Here is a 16,701-nt window from a genome sequence, read left to right on the forward strand (position 1 = left end):
GCAGCGTAACGGTTCTGATCCACTGAATGGCCACCATGGAAAACCATGTGTGTTGTTGTGGTCGGGATGATGGATGACTCCCACCGTATAAAACCACGGAGTCGCTGGGAAAAACACGACCAAATGGATACTTACTGTACATGACTACAAAGTACTTGACACTACAAAGTACTGGCTGGGCCTGCAGGAAAGTGACATACATCACCACGGCACCACCCCATGAATTATTGATCCGTGTACCACAACTGGCCGCTGGAGCGTTAATGTGCTTTCCTGCTTTGACTCTCTCTCTCTCTCTCTCTCTCTCTCTCTCTTTCTCTCTCTCTCTCTTTCTCTCTCTCTCACTCACTCACTCACTCACTCACTCACTCACTCACTCACCCCAGTCTAAGTCCATTCTGTCTACAATCAAACCTCGGTTTTCCAACACCCCAGTTTTTGTATGTCTTGGTTTTTGTACATCGTCTTGGTTGTACAAAAACCAAGATGATGGGGCAGGAGAACCCCCCTTCCCCCTTCCGCACTCCTCGCCATCTTCACCAACAGGAGCCTTCAGTGAAGGTAAAAGTGATGTTCGATGTTCATTCATCCATTTCATTCCTCATGTATAATAACTATTGTGCATTATTTTCTGGATATAAAAACTGAGTTTGGGGTGTCTGGAACTCATTTTTGGATTTCCTATGGGAAAGATTGCCTCGGTTTTCGTACGATTCGGTTTTTGTCCGACCCTTTGAAACAAATGAATGACAAAAAGCAAGGTTCCGCAGTATCTAAACTATTCTATGCTTTTCTATTCTGTTCTCTTCTGTTCTATTGCATAATCCACTAGCCCGCCTACTTCTTCAAGGAAAACGTTCACACTTTGTTTTACAGTCCACATCAGTGCCATCAGTGCCAAATCACATAACTGCTTCATCACCCGCCTCACACGCGGCCTACAAACTGGTTTTCCTCACAGAGCAGCGCTACCCTCTAGTGGATGATGAAGCACAGCCAACAAAGCTGAAGAAGACATGCAGTGGTGTGAAAGTGTTTGCCCCCTTCTTGATTTGTCCCACTTAAATGTGTCATGCTTTGCCGTCTATTGCAGTGCATGGCTGATCCTGCAGAGGTGCAGTCCCCAGCGCACACTGCTTGCGGACTGCCAATTTTTGTATATCTACCTTTGTACTCAGGTGGAGTTATTTTTGTATTAAACCTTCTTGTTCACACATCCCGGTTCTCTCTGCATCTTGGGTACCGTACTCTGGCTGGCGCCACATTGTGACAACACGTTTCAGGTCATCAAGCAAATGTAAATATTAGTCAACAACACAACTGAACACTTTATGCAGTTCTTAAATTAAACTTTTTATCATTAAGGGAGGAAAAAAGCTACATGGCCCCGTGTGGAAAAAGTGATTTCCCCTTAAAGCTAATAAGTGGTTGGGTCACCCTTAGCAGCAACGACTGCAATCAACTTGCAATGAGTCTCTTACAGCGCTGTGGGGGAATTTTGCAGAATTGTTGTCATTCAGCCACATTGGGGGCTTTTCCAGCATGAAGCGCCTTTTTAAGCTCATTTGGTTTAAGGGGCATCACTTTTTCACACAGGGCCATGTAGCTTTGGATTTTATTTCTCCCTTAATAATTATTAAAAGCTGCACTTTGCGTTCAGTCGTGTTGTCAATGACTAATATTTAAATGTCTTCGATGATCTGAAACATTTAAGTGTGACAACTCCATGTTTTTCTACATCTACAAAAGCTGTCAGCATGAACTGGTTGGAGACACAGAAAGTGTCAGTGTCATCGTTGCATAACATAACACAATTGTCTTGCCAAGATTTGATTTGTATTTTTTTACAGCAGCATGCAGCTATTTTTTGCTCAGGATTTTAATGGAGAGAAACACAGCAATTAGAAACTCAAATTTGTGTAAAAGCACACACTGTAATTCTCCATCTAATAGTAACATACTGCATGAGAGAAGAAAGCATTCATAGGGAAACTTTGCCAAAAACAACAAACGCTAAAGATGAGCTAGAAGATGGACTTCAGCAGCAAAAATAGTTTCTCCTTACAACAGTAAGTATAATTACAGCCCTTTTTCCATTTTTGCTGGGGTTTTTTTGTTTGTTTTTTTTTACATTTTCCAACTATTACAACTTATAATTTTTGTTCTGGGAATTATGACTTTATTCCCATAATATTATGACTTTACTCCCATAATATTATGACTTTATTCCCATAACCTGTAACCTAATTACCATAACCATAATTATATCTTTATTTGTTGTTTTGTTTGTTTTTCATAACATTACGACTTAGAAAATTGCCTTTAATATTTTAACGTTATCCTGCTAAAATTATGTTATTTTTCCTCAATATTACGACATCATCCTTCTAAAATTACAACTTTTTTCTCTTAATATTTTGACTTTATTCTTGTTTACTGCTTTTTTTTAGTTTTCATGTTAAATTATATTTTTTGGAAGGTGCCGCGGGCCAACAAAATAACAACCACAGCCCACAAATGGCCCCCTGGCCGCATTTTGGATAGGCCTGGCCTGACAAGAAGACAAGGGAAGAAGGGGATAATAATAATAATAAGAAGATGACCATATACTAATTTACTATATATCCTATAGTAAGTATATACAGTATATTTACCATATACTGTACTATTAATAGTGGTGGCCTACACTGCAAATGATGATATCCATCGATACCAAGTAAATAAAGTACTTGAAATGTTGCAAGATCATTCAATAAGTTTCTTAATTTGCCGATTAGGATTATCACAATTCCCTTTTATTACATACATTTGTTGGAGAAAAATAAAGTCAAGAAAAGTAGAAACTACTCATTCAAATCCTTCAAAGCACTCTTGTGTCGAACATATCGGTGTCAAAATATAACTATTACATACATAAATACAGCAATATCAACAACACAACAAAAAAGACACTTGTCAATATAAACATGCACGAAAACTGGGGGGAAAAATTATCTCATCACGTCATCAATGTCGACACTATCGGTAGTCCGATCGACCTGCTGGTTAGGTGAAAGCTGGTCCAATTCCTCACACACTAGAAGGTTATGAATCAGTTAAGCATTGTTACAACAATATTTATTTGAACCAAAGTGTCACGTAAGGGGGAATGGTATTCGTACTTTTGCGTTACGTTGAATTGCACTTATTGAATGACGCTGAAGGTCGGTGTTGTACTTTTAAGCCGTTTGGCGGTTAGCTAGCTAGATGCTAGCTGTTAGTCATTGTAATATTAATAGTAATGGTTTTAGCTTACTTATTCAAAGTGCTGCCTTAATTGGCCGTAAAAAGGACACTAGATGGTGAATATTATCGTTCGTGGTTGTCGATCTTTTTCAAGGCGTTAGCACAGCTAGCGAGCTACTTAGCTAGCTGCGTTTAGCACCATTTCGTTTTTTTTTTTGGAAGGTTGCCATTAACATTTGTATCAATTAATTAATGTCTGATTTATGTTTTGTTTGCATAGTTTAGATCATTCCCCCAGTGAGAGCGAATGTATGGATTTCTTCACTCCGTTTTGCCCGTGCTATCCGCTGACTTTGCCCTACCGCGTGACTTCCTTCCGTGCCGGCATAGATCGCTCCAACCTGCCGCCATGTTTGCACAATCCTGGTACTGTAAGTCATCCTCCCGCATCATATTGGAAAGGAAGACGTAGAAATGTCTTATTTGCTATTCGCAGACTTGCCAGGAGAACCTGAGTTGAGGCCCATTGAACGCTCCTCGTTTTCAGAAGAAACCATCAAGTTCTTTTTGCAAAGGTACCACTGTAGAAATACCATATACTGTACAGTATAAAGTACTCAGGCACGTGCAGACAATTTGTGGGCAGGAGCTCAAGCCAAAAAGGCACCCATTGCATAAATTACTCATAAATTATAATGATAAATTGTGATCAACATATATAAATCATTATTAAATGAATACACGATTCTGAAAATGCTGTGTAAGCAATAAATAAATTGTAATTAAAATATTGATTGATTTGAAACATAAGCAGCATGAGCATGTGAGTGTCAGATATCGAAACACATTTGGAAGGAATGAGTGACTGAGAGCGTATTTTTTTATTGTTAAATGAATGGGGGGGGGAGAGATTGGGCTCCTGCAGAAAGTGCATGTTTCTCATGCAGGGGAGAAGGGCAGGTGGTTGAGCATCGCTAGGGGTCTATCTGTGCACGTGCCTGACAGTGCTGTTGCTATTCATACTGCTATTAACGCTGGCATCTTTCAGGTCCCTGTACGACTTTGTGCTGTCTCATCCCAAAATCACCTTGACTGACCCCAGACTCACTGACTGGTATTTGTGTTGGTCCACCAAGTACAAACAAGTCATACAAGGTCAGTTGTTCAGCTTTGATCTATTTGGTCATTTCACTTTGGATCCTCCAGAAGATGAGCATTTCACTTTGGATCCTCCAGAAGATGATACCTATTCATCTGGCAGCCTGTGGGCCAAAGCCCTTCCTCATATTCAGTTTGAAACTCGTGGGAGTTTTTGTAGCAGATTCCTAAAAACGGCAGAAAAGGCCTGTCATGTAGCAGTGGTTCTCAACTGGCTGCTGGGGGACCCACCACCGCCCCTTGAAGGAAAAGTGCACTTTTTGGGGGGGAATTTTGCCCATCATCCACAATCCTGATGTGAGACATAAACACTTGTCTTTCTCTTTTCTGTGCTTTCTAAAGATATTAAAATAGCTAAAAAGAGGCAGCTAAGAATGCATGTAATTAGACACACCTATAAAGCCTTCTGAAAAAACCTCCAAAAAGCGCCAACAAGGTTACATTCCCATAATGTGAGCTGCATATGAAGCACATTATTATTATTGTTATTAACATTGTTACGCCCAAGAACTACCTAACTGGTGTACTGACACCTCGCCGCACCACAGCGGCGAGCTACTAGCCGGCTAGCAACTACCTTCACCACACACTAGCTAAAGGTAATGGTATATTTTGGAGGTGCTGCCACTGCTGCTGTGTTTTTGTTTTTGACGCTAGGTGTGGCGTTCCTTTTTGTGTTGCTATGGGAACTCAAAGTTCCCAAAATACTATAAGTATGACATGACATTCATGATGTCATCATGATTGTACCTGTTACTACTTGCTCACAGCATGGATATAAAGCCAAACACCTTGTTGGAGCTTCTTTAGAGGGCTTCATAGTTTAAATAGGTGTGTCCCATCACGTGCATTAATGAGCTTTCTCTTTCTTCATGTCCTCCACTTCCCCCTTAAGCTTGACAACATTGTCCAGAAACATGGCACCCCTAGCACAGATCAGAAGACAAAATGCATTCATGGACATCGGGGTCATTGCATTTTTTGAAAATGGGTCCGTGGGGATCTCTGACTGGTGTCTTTGCTGTAAATCCTTCAAAACAGCAGAGCGCTCCTGTTACGTAGAGGATCTTTGACTGGGGAAGTAAACAACCAGCAAGCTGAAATGAGGCACCAAAAGCAGAGCAGTGTTGATGTGTACCTAATCGAGTGGCTGGTCTTATGTAATGTAACGTATGACATGTACAGTATGTTTTGTTGGTAGATGAAGGAGGTTTGTACGAGTTCGTGCAGACACACCCCGGCATAGAGCTGCTGTTTCCTCATATTTGTTTGAAACGTGAGTCGATTCTCTCGTCGTAACCTTTGCTCGTGCTGAAAATCAACTTGGATTTGAACATTGCAGGTAACATAGGAGGACACGCTGCCATGCCAAACTGGAAATGCAAGCAGCAAACGTATGTACTCCAGATACTTTGACACATGCTGATACTGGGGGTGTCACGCTACGGCATCTTGACAGCTCACTAACTACCTTACTTTTAAAGGAAAAGTGAACTTTTCGGGGGGAGTTTTGCCCATCAGCCACAATCCTCATGTGCAACATGAACACACGTCTTTCTATTTTCCTGTGCCTTCTAAAGATATGAAAGCAGGTAATGAATGCATGTAATGGGACACAGCTAGAAAGGCCTCTGTTAAAACACCCCCGAAAAGCTCCAACAAGCTTTTATGGTTTTCTATCCATGCTGTGAGCATGTAGTAACAGGTACGTTCATGATAACATGAAATACTTTCAGTATTTTGGGAACTTCCTTCCTGTGTGCATTGATTTCACATAGCAACATAGAAAGGAACGATACACCTAGCATCAAAAACAACAACACAGCAGCAGTGGCGGCAGCTCCAATATGTAGCTTTACCTTTGGCTAGTGTGTGGTGAAGCTAGCCGGCTAGTAGCTAGCCGCTATGGTGTGGCGAGGTGTCACTACGCCACTAAGATAGTTCTTGGTTGTAACAATGTTAATAATAATCATAATAATGTGCTTCAAATGCCGCTCACGTTATGGAAATGGAGCCTTGTTGGTGCTTTTTGGAGGTTTTTTCAGAAGGCACACATTTTGACCAGTCATGTGCAGCTTTAGTAGAAAAACAGACCAGAAAAGAAATCCGGCTCTATTACTTCATAGACCTGGATATCTGACCCGGATATCTGTGTTAAAGGTGACAAAGCAAATTAGTGGTGGGTTTCCGCCACATTTAATTGGTTGTGGCGGCGCTGTGCGCCACGACAAAATAAAAGCCTCCACATCTTAAATTTTTTTTTTTTAACTTGAAAACAGTTTTAAATAATATATTTTATAAATGTATTGTAATAACGGTACAACTCTGTACCGTACAAAAGAAAAACTATTAGGAATACAGTACGTACATGTACCCAGGGGTGCTGCCAGGAATTTTGGGCCCAATGAAAAAATAAATCACTTGGGGGTCACTCTGAGCACATCTCTATTTTTGACTGGTGCCCTTGGTGCATGTACAGTGCATGTACCGTTACACCCCTAGTTAGTAAAGTCTTTCATGTTTGTTTCTTTATTTAGTAGAACTTTGAATGTGATTCCATCATCATGTTTGTAGATCTGGAGCAAGGAGCACATTTGGTGGAATAGGCACTGCATCGACACATCAAGGTACTAGCTAGATGTTGACATCAGGGGCCCATTGTAAAGTGGAATATGTTCTGACATAAGTTACCATGGAGATTGATTCTGTGGAGTTAGCCTGCTCCAGACCAGGCAAAGGTCCAGGATGTATTTCATCTCATCCCTTATCGCAATCAGTCGTCACCAGGAATGGAAACCAATAATTTATCCGCTTGTTATCACATTCATGATTATTTCAACATTTGTCATCATTTATTAGATCATTTACACGTACTATACAATATGCTGTCTAAAATACACATCCCATATAAATACAAACACACACGTACAAGGTAAGAGTTCTACAGTCTGATGGAGTTATAGTTACACAAATTCACTCACATCTGTAGTCAATTTCACCTACAATTTCAACAGACTAATAATCACAGTGCGACTACGTTTTTGGATATGTTAATTGTGTTGGTTAATGTGGATGTGTACTACATTACCCAGAAGCCTTAGCACCCAAGTGGAAAGTGGAAGTTTACACACTGTTGAAGTAGGGCAGGGAGTCTCTGCCACCTCACGATTCGATGCGATTGCGCTTCAGAGGCCAGCGATTCGATGTTAAAACGATTATCGAAGCATCTCGATTCACTCATTTTGTGATCAACAGTTTGTCAATTTTTTCAAGCATAATTGTTTTCTGTAATTTCTTTTCACTCACTGTGCACTACTCAAAGCATATTTGTAATGATCCACAATTAAAATAAACATGAACATGTTAGAATAGAATAGAACTTTATTGTCTGTTCTATAGAACAGAAATGTTTTCTTCCAACATGGCTTATGAAAATTCACTCACAATGAAGTACAATATAAAACACTCAACAAAAACATAAGTCACAAAAAAACAAAACAAAAGAAAGTCATGTGTAATGTACGCCATCCGTCGATCTATTTTATGGCAGCAATATGCATCACCCCACACACCCAGAAATCTTAAGATTTGCAAAATTACAACATAATCGAGCTTTTTTTTTTCTTATATCACGTCTGTGGTGCAAGTGGATAATTTATAAGTCCTCTTTTCCTGCTTCAATATTTTTAAAACTTTTTTTGTGCCACTGAAAAAATACACACAAAGGCATTTGCTAGGAACATATGTTTGGATGGATGCTATTTCTCTGTTTAGGAAAAAACTCTAGCTGAATCCTCTACATCAAGAGTCATCAACCCGTCAATCTTTGGGACTTTGCCGGTTGATTGCGAGAATATTAGGAAAAACATCGTGTTGCATCAGTGCCGTCCCGCATAGCAACCAACAGGTGCGCATTTTGACCGTACGCCTTGCCGCCCTCCAGGAACACAACCCGCAAGCTCCAGCCAGGAGCCCAGTCCCCAAAACCCGACCAGAGGTGTCAGTGCAAGTACATCGGATCGCCTCGCCGCGAGGTTAAGCGAGGGAGAGAGAGAGTGGGTAACAGCGCAGCGCAGTGCAGTGCCTGAGCACACAACAGTGGTTATTGCACGTTAAAATGCCTCCAAATCTGCCTTTGCTACCTCAAAATGAAGGCACAAATATAACTGCATAGATGTGCACCTCCAAAAAAAACGTTAGGGCTGCACTGACCGGTCTCTCTCTCTCTCGCTCTCTCCTCACTGTCGCTCGTCTATGACGCTGAGTGGACAAGCTGAGGTGGAGTTTGCTCATAGCGCCCACGCCACAAGGCCGACCCCTACCAAGATCCACAAAAGTAGGGGGTGGCCAAAGTGCTGTGGGGCCATCTGCGGACCGTGGCTCATTAGGCATCGCATTACTGCAGAAACAAAATAAAATGTAAAAAACAGCGTAAACTGTCCGTGCGGCACCTCCGCGTTCTGTCTTTTTGTTCAGTTATTTTTGTTCCGTCAGCATCGATTATTGACGTTTACGAATCAATTAATAATCGTCAATGGCCGCATCGCGATGCATTTAAGAATCGATCGTTTCCCCCACCTCTGTTGAAGCTAGGATGGTGATATGCTAACAGAGCAAAGAGTTGATAGGTACCAGTGTGCACCGCTGCTCTTGATTTGTTCAACAAGCAACACACATAACATTAACTGACTATTTGGATTGTAATTGTGATGGTTTCAGTGGAGCATTGAGTGTGTACTTGCGTACTACTTAACGTTTTCTGTCTTTGTTTTATGACTGTGGAGGTGTTGCCTTGCCTTTTTATTTGCTCTTTTGCCTCCTCGTAAGCCTCTATGGGGATAAACATTTCCGGGGGGGGGGAAGGACGCCACTCTCGTTGCCATGGTGAATAGGTGACTCTGATTGATAGGTGGGGTCTATTTAAGAAAGCCGCGTAAACGTGCTGATTCGGGATTGGTTTCACCTGGCTGGATTAATCAGTGTCCACTCATACTGGTTTGGGTTTTGTGCAACCAATTAAGCCTCAACGCGCTTGCTTTAGGTTGGTTGAGCTCAGTCATTTATCCTGGATGTCTGAATCCTGCTTTTGTGCAACGGGCCCCAGGTTATAGCAGGTGCTTGTGTTGACTTTTGAAAAGTGTTACAGTGGAACTAGAGCGGAAACAGTGTGAACATGTCACTAAAGTCATCAGTATTGTCACCGTCCTCTAAAAATGGTGGGATTAGGCAATAAATCCATTAATAAGGATGACTACCAATGAACCGTGTACTGTTTCATAAGCCAAACCTCTAATGTTAAACACAACCAAAGCTGTATGGTTTGTTTCTTTTTAATCTAAGAAGTTCTGTTGTAATGTTTATGTCATATTTAATCAGACAAGATTTCATTGTTTTTTATTTGCTCCTCTTGCAAAACCACTTCCAAGCGTCCTACGTGGAACCAAGACCTCCTCACCGTAGGCAGCTGCATGTAAGTCATCAAACACGGCATTGTTGCATAAGTGTGCTTGAGCGTTGTCACGGCAGGATCCACTGCTCACTCAGCTCGGCGTAGCGACACCAGCTCTCGTCGAATGGTGGGACCCTGTCAGACCACTGGCCGGGTTCCCCCGGGACTTGGACCTGCTGGATAGATGGCATCAGAGCGGCCATCTCAGGAGCCAGATGTCGGCAGATGGCAGGTGTTGGACCATGTCAGCTGAAGACAGTGTACGGTGAGTACAGTCCAAGCCGCCACCAGGGGACCACATAGCAACAAGCTCAGTATGTCCTCTGCCTGGAATTATTTGCAAGTTTTTACCTTTTAGGTTTTAATGCGACTCCACCTACACAAAAAAAATGAGGTGAAAACTAAAGAAAAGCAAAACTGAAGCCCAACCTGTCATTGAGAACATGGCCTACTGATTATTTGAGGCGTCTTCTGCCAATAATTCTAATAGCACACCTCAGCAGTGATGTGCAGTCAGGGGAGGCAGGTGAGGCTTAGACATAGACAGACTGAATGCTTGATTGCATTAGCTCAGTCGCAGAAGAAAAACAAAAATGTATGTAAAATGCACTACAATATAAATAAAACAATGAAAAAAAAGATTAAAAAGATTTGTATATTTATAGCGAGTAAAATAAGTAAATACAAGTAAAAGTACACAATATAATAGGGAGGACAGACAGTACAGCACAATAATCATGTGAATGAATGATACAGGATTATCTTTTCCAGACAGGTGAGGTAGAGCTGGATGGCATGTGGAAAGAAGTCCTGTAGCATTCACTGTGGGATCAGAACTGGAGGAGTCTGTTGGAGAATGAACCTGATGGGGTGGGTGGGTGTGGTTGTTCATGATGGAGAGCAGTCTGTCCAGTGTCCTCCTGTCTCTCACTGTCACAAACGCCTCCAACTGAGTGCTGATAACTTCTTCAGCATTCCGGATCAGTTTGTCCATTCGGTTTATGTCCTTTTTTTCCTGGTGCTGCTCCCCCAAGGGGCCACTGGCTACCACAGACTGGTAGAAGATCTCCAGGAGCTTGTTGCACACATTGAAGGACCTCAGCTTCCTCAGGAAGTAAAGCCTGGTCATGCCCTTCTTGTAGACAGCATTGCAGTCCAGTCTGCTGTTCATGTGGACTCTCAAGTACTTTTAGTGGTCCACTACTGCCACCTCCTGGCCCTGAATGGTGATGGGCTTCACTGGAGTCCTCTTCCTCCTCTAGTCAATCACCAGCTCCTTTGTCTTGTCCACTTGTCCACATTCAGGAGCACGTGGTTTGCCTGGGACCACTCTACAAAGTCAGCAATCACTGTCCTGTACTCCACCTCCACCCAATCACAGCAACCGATAATGATAAAAAAATACAAATGTATTTTCTGTAAGATTCCATTCATTTTTAACATTTTCTTAAGTAAAAAAAAGCTGAATTTGCACATTTCCTGGTCAAATACAGGACAGAAACCAAAGATGAGGCCACCGTGAGCGTGGCTTTACCACTCAGTTTGAAACCCCTGCCTACCGTTTGAGTGCATGTTGAGTGGTCTCAAGGTGCCTGCAAGCTTCTATTTGTCAGCATGTGGCCAATAATATAAAGTATTCGACAAATAAAATACCTACACAGAAATGTCATGCAGGCGGCGCTTGCAGTACCAATGCATCCTGAAGGGGTCAGGCGTGCTTGAGCTTGAAGGTGGTTGTCAGTATGGTCATTCCAGTGAGGAAAAGCCAGCGCTTTTAAAAACTTTGTTGAAATAGACCAACTATGGAGCCCTCAAGGAGACATAGAGAGAAAAAAATTGGTTAAAAAAAAGACAAATTTTTGTGAAAGCTTGCAAAACTTTTGCCAGGACACAGTTTCAGTCATAGCTTGCCTCCACATTAGCGAAACTTGGATGGAAATGCATCATTTAATTTCCATCTTCAGAATTTGTTCATCCCTTACTGCACAACTGTAGAGGTATGAAGTCATCGTGTAACTATAGGAACAAGTTTTGAATTCTTCAACACTTATTGGGCTTGTCTTAAGAAAATAAAATGCTAACATCCGGTCCTAGCTAGTGGAAAGGAAATACAATGGTTAGTCATACATGGGATTCTTTCACTTGTGTGCGCTGCTTGTCCTATCAGAAACTCAACCAATGTGCCGCTCTTAATTTAAGTTTCAACGCAAACATCCGCTCTGAACACAGTAGTAGCGGAAGTGCAACACTCTTAATGTAAGCAGTTTTGCAAGGTCTTGCAGCCATGTGTCTATTTTTTAACATTTACGAGGAAAAAAGTTTAGAAATTTATACAGAGTGATAATATTGCAAGAATAAAGTTGTAAATTTTTTAGAAAAATAGTAAATTGCAATAATAAAGCCATAAATTTTCAAGAATAAAGTCGTAAAATTACAAGGGAAAAAAGCCTTAGTATTACTAGAATTAAATTTACGAGAAACAAGTAGTACATTTTCAAGAAAAAAGCCAAAATTTCCGAAAAGTTGGAAATTTATGAGAAGTAGTAATATTGCAAGAATAAAGTCGTAAATTTACGAGAAAAAAGCTGTAAATTAGCAAGAAAAAAGCTGTAAATTTACGAGAAAAGTTGGGAAATTTACCAGAAAAGTCGTAATTTGCAAGAATAAAGCCATCAATATACGAGAAGTCGTAAAATTACGAGAAAAAAGTCGTATTACGAGAATAAAGTTTACTCAGGAAAAAAGTCTAAAATTTAGAAACAAGTCATAAATTTCCAAGAAAAAAAGCTGTAAATTTACGAGAGTATTTGGAAATGAATGAGAAAAGTCGGAATATTGCAAGAATAATGTCGTAAATTTCTGAGAAAAAAGCTTTTAATTATAACGTGGCAGTTGAGCATTTAGCATTTAGATTAACATGTCTAGCCCTTCTCACTACCACTTTCTCTACCTGCCCCGCCCCCTCGACATGCCCAAGACTAAAAGGTCACACAAGTCCCCCCCTTTTCATAGCTGTCTCAGGCAAATACCTGAAGTTTTACGAGAAGTTTTTTTTTTCTCGTAAATGTACAACTTTATTCTCGAAATCTCTTATTCTTTTCAATGTGGCCCTAATACTCTCATACGTAACAAACAGCAGTGCCAGCTAGAGCTAGATTTGAAAACAAGTAAAATGCAAGATATTTTTATGCTCTGCTGAATGAATGAATGAATGAATGAATTAATTAATTTGACTCCCAAGATGGAGGATTCCATGCCCAACTTGACCAGGAGCTGATCAGACTTTCTTTACCTGGAGAAGGGTAGGGTGCATGTACTTCATATACACATAAAAGGGAAGTTTTCAGTTCATAAAGAAACGGGACTAAGAAGTACCTGAAAACAGTTTTTTAACCAAGGTGCATTATTCTCTTCTCTTTGTTTGGTTATCCTTGTAATGAGCGACCATTATTAGCATTAAAAAAAAAACTCAAAAAGAGTCTGTGCTTCACCAGCCATGAACCTGACTGCATGGCACTGCACCTCAGGAAGAATCACATGCGGAATTTTGGCACTTTTTCTACAAACTTGTATTGCATATTGCAGCATTTGACTTACGTACTTTGCACAAACAATGTTTTTAATTGTGAAACACATCCAGTAAAAAAAGCATCATGTGATCATGACATCACTGCTGCCTACCACCGTATCGCTTCACATCAGCATCCGTACTGAAGTGCTGGACAGTATGGAGCGCCTCTGAAGTGTAATGTCTGCAACAGGGCTGATTGTCCGCCAGTGGAAATCCAGCTCCGATCTGAGATGTACAGCTTGACCGGAGACGAGGTCAAAGTCAGTGAGCACACGAGTCTGTCACCAAAACCCGGTCAGGTGGACACCCCGATGTCCGTGGAAAACGAGGACCTGAATGACGACACTGTTGTCCCAAGCACTGATAAACAAGGCAGCATCATGAAAGACGACGGCAGCATCATCTGTGTGGTTCGAGAAGATGGGAAAGCGCAAACCGGTGAGGCTCCCTTGGGGGTTCCCAATCTTACGGGAATTAGCACTGCCGACAAGTGGACTTCCTGTGTGCCTTGTGTGGCCTCTTGTGCTGTCATGGTTGGCCCTCCACACTCCGAGCGTTCATCAGCCTTCTGCCAAACTGAAGATCAGGCAACAGCCGACAAGAGCGTGGTCACCAAGCTGGACGATGTCATTCAGGTGAGATTGGAACCAAACATTCAAACTCCTTTAACTCTTCTCTTATGCAAAGCTAACATTATAATAATGATGGTGGAAGACTAATCTCTCATCTCTCTCCCTTGTTTGCTCACTTGTGAGAGAAGAGGCACTCAAACGCTTGCTTTTCATGACGTAAAAACCCTCCTTTTATGGACATGATACCACCTCTGACCCGCCCTCACCTAGATGAGCTCACCCTGTGTGTACGCCCACCATGTTGTAAAAACAAGCAGGCTTTGCTGCACATCTTAAAAGAAAACTTGACATACTGAGAGCACACCAAATTGGGATCACTGGGACTAACTTAAAATGAATGAAAAATACTGTCTTTAACTTTGTAAGAGTCATTTCTGAAACAGTTGAGTATTCTTTTATATTTCAGCCATTCAATCAACTCAAGTCCGCCCTGGAAGTGAAACAGCCAACACAGAAGAGGTATGGAATGGAATTGATTGTTTAATCCGTGTGTCATTGACACTCTTGACTGTCCAGTCTGGATGTCCAACCACGGAGACAGTGTGACTGTGTCCCACGCGCTCAGAGGGCGGAGCTAAGCTTGCTGGCCCTGCAGTATCACATGTGCCGACGACACTGCTGGACTCTACAGCCTCCGGGAAACACCACTCATCCGCTGTAAGATTGTTTCCTTGTCCTTCCATGAAGATGCATGTGTAAGATGTAATCATGTGTGCTGGCTTTCTCACACCCCCACTATGGTTGAGAGTATTTTCTCATCTCCTTGTAGGCAAACGGTGCGATCTGCCAACATTGTGGCTACTCTGCAAAAACTTGAATGTGACTACAATCAGATGAGAGATAAGATCCTGGCGGGCGTTCACCTGAAGCATCTCAAGCCTTTGTCTGTTTACTGCGACAGGACGACTTCCATCCCTGTAATGTCCAAGGAATGATCGAGTATGAGTCCAGTGGATGCACTCATCCTCTCTTACTGTTTTTTAGATGCTTGATGTTCTGAAGGGTGTGTCACCGGGGTATGTTGGCACATGTTCTTGCACCTTTGCCATACGATACTACTATTGCTACTGCCACCTCTGTATGAATGTTGTTTTTTTACCTTGTTTTATTGAATTGGAAGGAGATCTCAGATGGCACAGGAAGAGGAACCACCGAATGAACACAGCAGCAGCCAGGTAATGTGCTGTATCTGTATTGCCTTGTCAGAAAGCTGAAATGACAGCGCGTGCCTTGTGCGCTCCCCAGGATGCTCCCAGAAAGGTGAGCGTGGGTCAGCGGATCAAAACAGACAGCGCCAAGTCAAGGAGCACCTGCACACATGTCTCCTGGGACAACGGTGCCAAACACTCTTGTAGAAACAATTGTTTGACATTTATTTCTTGATTTGAGTCATGTGTCCTCACTTGTGGTCAGTAGGTGGGTGCAAAGAGCTGAACACAGGCGAGGTGTGGTACGATGCCGAGGAAGACCCTTTTCCAACTTCTAGCGTGGAACGGCCAGGAGAGATGTCAAAAGGTAAGACGTGTCGTGTGCACCAGCTGCTATTACTAGCCCTTACTCAATGTTAACAAACACAGGCTTGGTCAACAAGGAGATCATGGCGTCGGTCAGGGCTCCTAACCCATCCTGCAATGTGACGGAGGTGAGTCATGGCTTGTTTGAGTGCACTGCTTCAGTCAGTCCAGTGGGAGTTTGTTTGAGGCCAGCAGGGGGTGGTGTTGGTCTTACATGAGGTACTGTTTCAATTTCCACTCAAATGTCTTACTTAAAAGCCAGAAATAATGTTCTCTGTCCTCTACAGGTAGCCACTCGTCCTCCACTTGGCCAGTTAGGCTCAGTGATCAGCAGCACGCCCACCCCAGGAGTAACCTTCGTGCCCCAATGCTTTTGGACCATGAGCGGCTTTGACACCCTGATGGCAGAACTGACCCGCTTCCACCCGAACGTGGGGAGGAAGAGGATCGCGGGCACTTTGAAGGAGCTGTGGGACACGTACCAGGATGCCCTCTGTCCCCTGCCCCTCAGCACCATCACACAGATGGCCTCTGACCTCCTGATAAGGCCTGCCAATGCAACGCAAGCTGGAGGTAACAGCAGCTGATGCCTGAATTTCTGTTCAAAGACTAATTGACGTTAGGTGTTAAAAACCACAGTAACTCATTTTTTTCCTTTTAAAAATGTTGCTGGAAGGAATTCATTTGAACTGGTCTTTTGTTTTAGTTTTTTTTTTTTTTTTTTACAAAGATGCACGCTGTGTAATGCTTGCAGTTGTACTCCATAATGTGGCATATTTGGCAATGATGAGGGTTTTTGTTTTCCCAGAGTCTGCCTGCAGTATTTTTTGTCATTCCACTGGGATGTGTTTAAAAGGCCTACAGTTTGATTTTGGTTGCATTGCAATTAAAAATGAGAATCAAGGAAGTATTTTTTTCTCAGTTTGTTTTAAAACAGGTGTATGATAGCGTTTGAAAATGAACAATAGTTAAAACAATGGAAATAATGTAGTGTGTACGCCAAGCCTCTAGGTGGCGGTGCTGCTTTGTAAAGAACACGACACGTGGGAGTACCGGTTTGTTGTACGACACAATCGTATTTGCAATACTCAGTGATTTGTATGAATAAAGAATTTGCTGAGTAACGTGTACATGGTGAAAGTGTACACTTTA

General features: G+C 42.1%; 1 protein-coding gene across 16 annotated transcripts; it reads left to right on the forward strand.

Moving 5' to 3' along the window:
* The first annotated feature begins 1,987 nt into the window (after positions 1-1,987).
* rbm44 (RNA binding motif protein 44) lies at positions 1,988-16,520 on the forward strand. 16 transcript variants are annotated; one of them, XM_054786758.1, is made up of 19 exons: positions 1,988-2,069; positions 3,506-3,651; positions 3,722-3,800; positions 4,274-4,380; positions 5,585-5,659; positions 5,726-5,777; positions 6,958-7,010; positions 9,810-9,853; positions 9,910-10,097; positions 13,594-14,038; positions 14,442-14,494; positions 14,552-14,692; positions 14,805-14,952; positions 15,020-15,050; positions 15,146-15,210; positions 15,281-15,371; positions 15,449-15,550; positions 15,613-15,677; positions 15,837-16,520. In XM_054786758.1, the coding sequence occupies exons 1-19, from the start codon at positions 2,032-2,034 to the stop codon at positions 16,134-16,136; spliced, it is 2,223 nt and encodes a 740-aa protein (XP_054642733.1). In that variant the 5' UTR covers positions 1,988-2,031; the 3' UTR covers positions 16,137-16,520. The 16 variants fall into 16 exon arrangements, with proteins under 16 accessions (XP_054642733.1, XP_054642736.1, XP_054642734.1 ...); XM_054786761.1 differs by lacking the exon at positions 1,988-2,069 and adding an exon at positions 2,989-3,083 and having other exon boundaries at positions 3,511-3,651; positions 15,837-16,517; XM_054786759.1 differs by lacking the exon at positions 1,988-2,069 and adding an exon at positions 3,012-3,094 and having other exon boundaries at positions 15,837-16,518.
* The last annotated feature ends 181 nt before the right edge of the window (positions 16,521-16,701 follow it).

This window comes from Dunckerocampus dactyliophorus, chromosome 9, assembly GCF_027744805.1.
Source record: "Dunckerocampus dactyliophorus isolate RoL2022-P2 chromosome 9, RoL_Ddac_1.1, whole genome shotgun sequence".
NCBI lineage: Eukaryota > Metazoa > Chordata > Actinopteri > Syngnathiformes > Syngnathidae > Dunckerocampus > Dunckerocampus dactyliophorus.

What these genes read in the sequence shown, in the direction of transcription:
- rbm44 (XM_054786753.1), top strand. Translation starts at nt 3,247, where the DNA reads ATGCTAGCTGTTAGTCATTGTAATATTAATAGTAATGGTTTTAGCTTA. An exon ending in TCAGCTGAAGACAGTGTACG is followed by an intron (nt 10,098 to 13,593) that starts GTGAGTACAGTC and finishes TGTCTGCAACAG; the next exon opens with GGCTGATTGTCCGCCAGTGG. An exon ending in AAACAGCCAACACAGAAGAG is followed by an intron (nt 14,495 to 14,551) that starts GTATGGAATGGA and finishes TTGACTGTCCAG; the next exon opens with TCTGGATGTCCAACCACGGA.